This window comes from Corvus moneduloides, chromosome 15 (assembly GCF_009650955.1).
Source record: "Corvus moneduloides isolate bCorMon1 chromosome 15, bCorMon1.pri, whole genome shotgun sequence".
NCBI lineage: Eukaryota > Metazoa > Chordata > Aves > Passeriformes > Corvidae > Corvus > Corvus moneduloides.
Genome location: NC_045490.1, coordinates 3,831,112 through 3,838,278, shown reverse-complemented (window position 1 = coordinate 3,838,278; position 7,167 = coordinate 3,831,112). Strand labels below are relative to the sequence as shown.

Here is a 7,167-nt window from a genome sequence, read left to right as displayed (position 1 = left end):
AAACCCAGTCAAGAAGGAGGAGTCTCCCCATAACCACTGAAACAAAATCACAAGAGCTGTTTACGGCAGGAGAAAGCACCCTCCAGAGGCACGTTGGGAATGGGGTATACCTTGGACAGTGGAGCAGCTGAGATTTCTCCCTCTCAAACAGCTCCTTGAATTGCTCTTGGCATTGACTTTTTCCTGTTCAGCTAATTAAAAATCTGTCTTTGAGTCATAAGCCCCCATTAGTAATAATTTGCTTTGCACTTCTCCAGTGATTTATGGCTGAGATATCAAAGTGCTTTAGAAACATTAATTAATCCTTCTAATCCCCAAGGGACTGATCCACTCTCTGCAATGCACCATTGGTGGTGTAACTGCAGGAAATCCCCAGGGTTTACTCCCAACTGCGGGCAGGGAGAGGGGAAGGGAGCAGCGTCCGACCCAGCGGCTCATTTCGGCTGCTGTCTGCAATCAGAGATGCGCAGTCAAAATAGCAGCACTGAATATGCAGCCACGAGCGAGCCCAAGGCACAGCCAAGCTCTGCTCTCCAGGAGCAATCCTTGCTCCCATTCCTGCCTGCCCAGGGAGGGAAGGGGAGCTGCAACAGCCCAGCTCTGCTCTGTGGATCGCATCTGGAAAGGTGTGTGTGGATCAAAGCCATCTTCACCCAGAGGTGGCTTCACCAGACAGCTGCACCCTGAGAGCGGCAGCAGCAGGGTCATTAATCAAAGCCACCCTGCTGCTAACTGTATTTCCCCTGCTGTCCTGCCCATTTCTCCAATCTTGCTTCCTTGTACAAAGTTGCTCTATCACTGCTTGGAGTGCAGACCCAGAGCTGTCCCCCACACCTGGGACAGGGCCCCAGTCCTCGCTGGAGATAAGGATTGTTACCTCCATTGGCTTGGGAGAGGCTTTCATCCTTGCGCCCACCAATGAGCCAGTTGCCACCTGGTGTTGTCCCTGTACTTTGAATGTTGTCACCACAGGACTGCAGGGTGGAGCTGGCTGGGTGGTGTGATGCCAAGAACGGGGAAAGGTATAAATGTCCCAGCAGACTGCCAGAGACAGGATCTCTGAGACACTGAGGAGTGTCCTGGTTTCTCTCTCCTGTGCTCAATAAAACATCACCTTGACCATGAAGGTAGCTGGTATCTTCCTGCTCCTCTCCCTGGCGCTCTGCTTCTACCAAGGTGAGTCCAACATTTTGCTTAGTGCAACGTTTCCTCTCCTTGCTAAAGCTCCTGGGTCTGCCACATGGGAAGGTGAGTGTGGGAAGAGACCAGCTGGTGCTGGGACCTTGCTGTGGCCCTGGGCAGGGAATGCTCCAATGGCCAATGTGCATTAAACCTGTGCTTGCCTGTGAGCAAACCTAAAACAAAGGCTTTGAAAGGGTGCACCTGCTCCCAAAAATGAACAGACCTGCTGGGCTGACGCTCTTTCTTCAGGGGTAGGATTTGTCCTGTAACTGGTGATTTCTAGGACAGTGTGATCCTTTCAGAGTGAATAGGTGCTGTTCTGGTTTTAAAAAAGCAAATCCAAGAAGACAGGAAATGAATCTATGCAAGGGAAAATGCAGCTCTCACTACCAAAGCCAATGTTTAAGCCAACTGTGTTTTCAAAATCCCATATGGTGCAGAGGGATGAGAACATGAGCTGTTGCTGCTCCTCAGGTCCTGCTTTAGTGGGCTCATTCCAAACAGGAGGGTGCTTCTGAAGCAGGTCCTCTGTCATCCTGTTTACTGCACAGAGGCTGCCATTGCAGCGCTGTCTGAGCACAAAATCTGGGCTCATTTCAGGTGAATTGAGCACATAGTGAGCTGCAGCTCCTGAGTCTGGACCTGTGCTAGTCCAGAATAAAATCCTTGTAATATTAAATGGTGCGGCTACCAGCTCCTCAGCACCAAAACGTTTCACTGCTCCTGGGCCGTGCTGGTTGTTAACAGAGATGTAGTATAAATCCTCCATGTAGATGACTTCTGGATTTAAAAGCAACCCAGGATCTTCTTCTCAGTTCCGCCTTTTGCCAAAAAACATTCAGGTTGTTTTTCAAAACACACCCATCACATGTTCCACCCATGTGATCCCAGCTGCCAGCTCAGGGCCAGCTTCTCCATGGGCAAGCCCATCAAAATCATGGCTTGATCCCACCAGCTTTGATATGAGACCTCAGGGTCTCCTTCTAGTAGAGACCTTCAGCAACTCTCCTTTTGCTCTGCTTGCTTGTGGTACAAACCAAGGAACAGTAGAAAAATTGCCCTGGATTTACTCCAGCACCTGCCCAGTGTCAGCAGGAGTTTCTCAGTTACTCATGGACACGTGGTAAGACATGACAAAAGCCACCTTTGCTCCCTGACAGCTGGCAGGTGACATCTCTAGAAATGCATTTTGCCTTGGCAGGGCCTTGCACCATTACAGTGTTTCTGCCAGGGGAAAGAGGATGACCCAGCAGGGAGGAGTCCAGCTGAGAAATGTGGGAGATCCAAGGAAAGAAATTGTTTTCTGGGACGAAGGTGTTTGTGTGAAGACATACAGTCTTCAGCCTAAACTGTCTTTATTCTGTTCCCCTTGAAACCAGCCCGAGTGAGGGGTGCTAAGGTGTCTTCTCTCTCTATCTCTTTCTCTCTCCTCTTTTCTCTAGGAAACGCCGAGATGGATGCAGCTCCAGGAATAGAGGTGAAGTCTCCTGTTTTGTGTGACACAAGTGAGACAGCACTAACCTGTACAGAAGGAGACACCATTGCTAAATACAGTGGAGTAGAGTGCGCTGGCAGCCCAAAAACACCAGTGCCTGGAAACCCCCTTCCTCCAGCTGTGCCACAGCAAAACCCCAGTGATGGTGCTGGGTTTCCACTGCATTTCCCCCAAAGAGTGAAGAAAAAGTTCCTAAAAAGCTAAATATTGCTGTTACCTGCCAAGAAGGTCAGAAATCCCCTTAGTCTCTGGCTTGCAAGTGTGAGGACAGGTATTGCTGTGGCATAAAAATAAAAACTGGGAAGAACATGCTCAGCCAGTGCCCATGGAGCACTATTTACTCTCTACTGTTACTCCTAAGGGTGTGCAGCAGTGCCAGCTGGAGTTCAGCTGGCCAAGGCACGTGGTGGTAGATGGTCCCAGTGTTTCTGAGAGCTCACAGCGGAGCTCTGAGGATGGGTTATCAAGACAGACAAAACGTGCACCTCTCTGTGAAAACAAAGCTCCTTTGGTAAATTGAGAACAGGTTTCACATTTTCAAAATCACCCTTTTGTGTCTCCAGGCAGCTTGTGAGAATTTCAACCTAAGAAGAGGGTGTACAAGGGAATTTGACCCCGTCTGTGGCACCGATGACGTCCTGTACAGCAACGAGTGCCTGTTGTGCCTTCACAACCTGTGAGTATCTGGACCTGCTGCAAGTCTAAATGCCACACAGATGAGGGCCACTACACATAGCTGGGATTTCCTAGAAAGAAAGCTGCTTGCATGCAGCTGGGTGGAGCGTGGGCAGTGAGCCCAGCACATCTGGCACGGATCTGGCCTCCCGCACAGATGCTGCGCCCGCTGCTCTGAGCATGTGGCCTCCAGCTGAGGAATGGGCCCATTGTGTGTGGCTCGCAGCACACATGCTGCCCACAAGCAAAACCTCCCCGTACCTGCAGCTGCCAAGCAGCAGTGAGAGCTGGCAGGCATCCAGGATCTCAGACAAATGGCAAAGTCCTCGAAGTCTGCCCAGATCTAGCACACGGGCTGAAGGATATTTTTCCAGATGACCTCAGATATGTGGTGGCTGAGGAAAAAACTATGTTTTTTCACCCCAGGAATTTATAGCTGAGCTCTGCTTTCTGTCTTCTCTGCATATGAAAGGATACGATTTGCTCTGGGTATTTTTAAGAATGAGCTTTATATTTAATCTGTGCTGGTGCCAGATTGCTCTGTTCTAGCAGAAAGCCAGGTCCAAATGCTAAGGGTGTCTCTGACAAGACTCGATGCATTTCATATGGCTTGGGCCCTAGGTAATTTAAAGTATATTTATACATTGGAAGCACTCTGTGTCAGACAAGTGAAGGAATTACTTCCAACTCAATGCTATTAAGTGGTTCAAAAATCTCTGTCGGGAAGATTGAGTCTTATCTGGAGCCAGATGTCCCAGTCTGCAGGGCTAAGGGAGCTTCACCCTTGACTTCACATGGTGTAGGCAGGGATTTTTGGTGATCAGGCTCACAGGCCCATCTGCCATCAGCAGAGACATTTGTGAAGTTCAAAGTCCAGCTTTTCTGTCTCTGGATGAGTGGGCTTCTGGAGCCAAATTCTGCTTTCAGGAGCATCGCCTCCCTGCTAACTCTGCAGGAACAAGGAACAGAATCCAGATCACCAGAAAAAAAATGAGCCTGGATAAATATTGTCAGTTGGGTTGTCCCCTTTTTGCTTCATTAACCCAGGCTGCTGCCACATATTCTGCTGCTGGCCTGTTCAAATGCTGGTTTACCTTTCAAGGCTGAGTATGATGCAGTCAGGCAGAGGGAGGCTGAGTGGGTTCTCCTCAGCAAAGGCACCACAGTTAATGACCCGGCACGGCCTGGCAGGGTGGTAATGACCCTGCTGGAAGCCAGCAGCCCAGCACCAGCTGTCCCTGTATTGTGCAACAGATGGGGGTGGGAGGTTCATCAGACACAACATTATTAGGGCTTTGGCCACAGACCAAGAGCGGGGTAAAGTGAGCGAGAAAGGCTCCACGGTCAGCTGTGCGAAGTGGTATCCAGGATGCTGCATCTCCCCAGCGCAGAGAGCAGCTTCGGAGGGATGGGAGAATCCAGTGGTCACAAGAAGGGAAGCTGGGGTACCAAAAAGAGAAAGACTGAGCTGGTGGTGTGTTCAGAGCTGGCCAGGAGTCAGAGGACAGATGGGATGGATGAGAAGACGGTGCTGCACCCACCTTGTGTTGACAGGCACTGCATTCCCAGAGCTCTTAGAATTCCCATTTGTGCAAGCTCCAAGCAGCTGCTCCTGTGGGTCAGAGCCCCGAGCCTTGCAGCTCCCCTGTTCTGTTCCCAAGTGAAGGAATTCTGAGGTTAGGAACAGCCATTTGGTCTCCTGGCCAGGGCCATCTGGGCTGGGCACCAGGACTCTGAAGCTGCCTGGTGCCAAATGTCTTGGGGCAGAGATAAATGGGGCGTCCTCGTCTATAAAGCCTTGGTCCATGGGGAAAAGTCAGCCGAGAGGCAGGATGAAGTGCCATTTGCAGTTTTGTGTGTGCAACTGGTCTGACAAGAGCTGGAAGCCTGCAAGGAGTCTGGGAATAACTACAGAGAGCATCTGGCAGGTCCCTGCGGCAGCAGCGTCTCACCTGTCACCTTTGGTCACTTCACTGTGACCAGCATGCAAAACGCTTTTTGCAAAACGCAAATCACTTTACCAGCATTTCCCTACGCACCTGAGAAATGGATCTGTCTTTCCAAAGAGGAGAACATCATGATTCCGCATGAAAATGGAACAATTCAGAGTAATCAGGTCCACTACTGGACAAAAAAAAAAAGAAAATAGTTTTTTAAAGGTACCTTTTTGATATTTCTCTCACTTTTGCTGCAGAAGCAATCAGAAGGGGAGGCTGGGAGCAGGCTGAACCCAAGTGAGACACAGTGGCAGGCTTTTGTCTCTAAAAACCTACAAAACAAATTCATAACCTTTATTGTCTGCAGTCAGACAGGCATTAGAGGTGTCTCAGTGCTGTCCTGCAGCACGGAGGTGAATTATCCTGCCAGGAGGTGTCAGAAAGCACTCTTGAGCTCATTGGAATTAATTAACACATGTCCATGGTAACCCTGAACTCCCTGTCAAGAATATGTGGCCTTGATTGCTGTGAATAACACTTAGATGATGATTTAAGCAGTGTTTTCCGTTTTTATTTTTGCTTTTGTCCTCTGAGCCAGGCTCTGCTGTGTCTCAGGGACCTGAAGGCAGCCCCCCAGCAATTTTATCCTCTCTTCCAGGCAAAGAAGCAGCCACGTGCGCATCAAGAACAGAGGAATGTGCCGAACTCCCCGCGCCAGCTCCTCTCTGAACTGAGGCGCAGCCGTTCCAGAGATGAGAGCACAAAGCTGTCCCCTCACCCGCTCAAACCCCCAATAAAATGGAAGCATCGCCATGTCTTGTGCTGGGATTTCTTACACACACAGCAATCCCCCTTTCCCCGACACTTAAAACACCTTCCTGAAAAATATGGTTTGTTCTGGTGATGCCTGTAAAGAGCTGTGAGCAAATTACTGACAGAGCCCCAGGGACAAGGCTGGGACGTGCCCAAGGGGAGAGCCAGGCTCTGGCACAACAAGGAGAGTCTTTTTTTGCATCAAGAATTTTGTTTTCCATTCCTAAAGTTCCGATATTCAAGCAATACGAGGTTTTTATCATTCTCATGGCTTGAAATTGCATTTGTTAAATACAGGACACTAAAGGCCTTGCTCCAGAGCCTTTGCCAGGAGAAAGAGCCCTACAAGTCATCTCCATGCTGACCTGTCTCCAGCCTTGTCCATATGCCAGTGCCCCATCACATGATCCCTGCGCACCAAGAGTCACCAGCCTCGCATTTGTCCTGCAGGTCACAGCTACCCAATGCCTCAGAAAACCAAAAAGACTCCATTTTTCCAGGCAAAATTCTTTTTATTCCTTCTACTGCCCTTGGTGAGCTTTGCTGCTGGCACTGACAACCTGGCTTGAGGGCTGTGGGCTGGCAGGATGGGAAATGCCTTTCCAAGAAGGACTTGAAGGTGCTGGTGGATGAGAGGCTGGACGAGCCAGCAATGTGCACTCACAGCCCAGAAACCAGCCTTGTCCTGGGCTGCATCCAAAGCAGTGTGGGCAGCAGGGCGAGGGAGGGGATTTGGCCGCTCTGCTCTGATGAGAACCTCCTGCAGTGCTGCACCCAGCTCTGGGGTCCCTGACAAAAGAAAAACTTGGACCTGTTGGAGGAAGTCCAGAGGAAGCCATGAAGACACTCCAAGGGCTGGATCATCTCTGCTATGGAGACAGGATGAGAGCTGGGAATGTTCAGCCTGGAGAAGAGAAAGCTCCTGGGAGATCTTAGAGCCCCTTACAGTGCCTAAAGAGGCTCCAAGAGAGACATTTTACAGGGGCTTGGAGTGACAGGACAAGGGGGGATGGCTTCAAATTGACAGAGGGCAGTGTTAGGTTAAATATTAGGAAGAAATTTTTT

General features: G+C 50.0%; 1 protein-coding gene across 1 annotated transcript; it reads left to right on the top strand.

Annotated features, from left to right (window-relative positions):
• The first annotated feature begins 1,040 nt into the window (after nt 1–1,040).
• Nucleotides 1,041–6,102, top strand: LOC116451425 (pancreatic secretory trypsin inhibitor-like). Its single transcript, XM_032124888.1, has 4 exons — nt 1,041–1,176; nt 2,625–2,659; nt 3,241–3,353; nt 5,948–6,102. Exons 1-4 carry the CDS (start codon nt 1,122–1,124, stop codon nt 6,021–6,023), a joined length of 279 nt encoding a protein of 92 aa, XP_031980779.1. The 5' UTR covers nt 1,041–1,121; the 3' UTR covers nt 6,024–6,102.
• Nucleotides 6,103–7,167: the final 1,065 nt, after the last annotated feature.

What these genes read in the sequence shown, in the direction of transcription:
- LOC116451425 (XM_032124888.1), top strand. Translation starts at nt 1,122, where the DNA reads ATGAAGGTAGCTGGTATCTTCCTGCTCCTCTCCCTGGCGCTCTGCTTC. An exon ending in GGCGCTCTGCTTCTACCAAG is followed by an intron (nt 1,177 to 2,624) that starts GTGAGTCCAACA and finishes TCTTTTCTCTAG; the next exon opens with GAAACGCCGAGATGGATGCA. An exon ending in CTGTTGTGCCTTCACAACCT is followed by an intron (nt 3,354 to 5,947) that starts GTGAGTATCTGG and finishes CCTCTCTTCCAG; the next exon opens with GCAAAGAAGCAGCCACGTGC.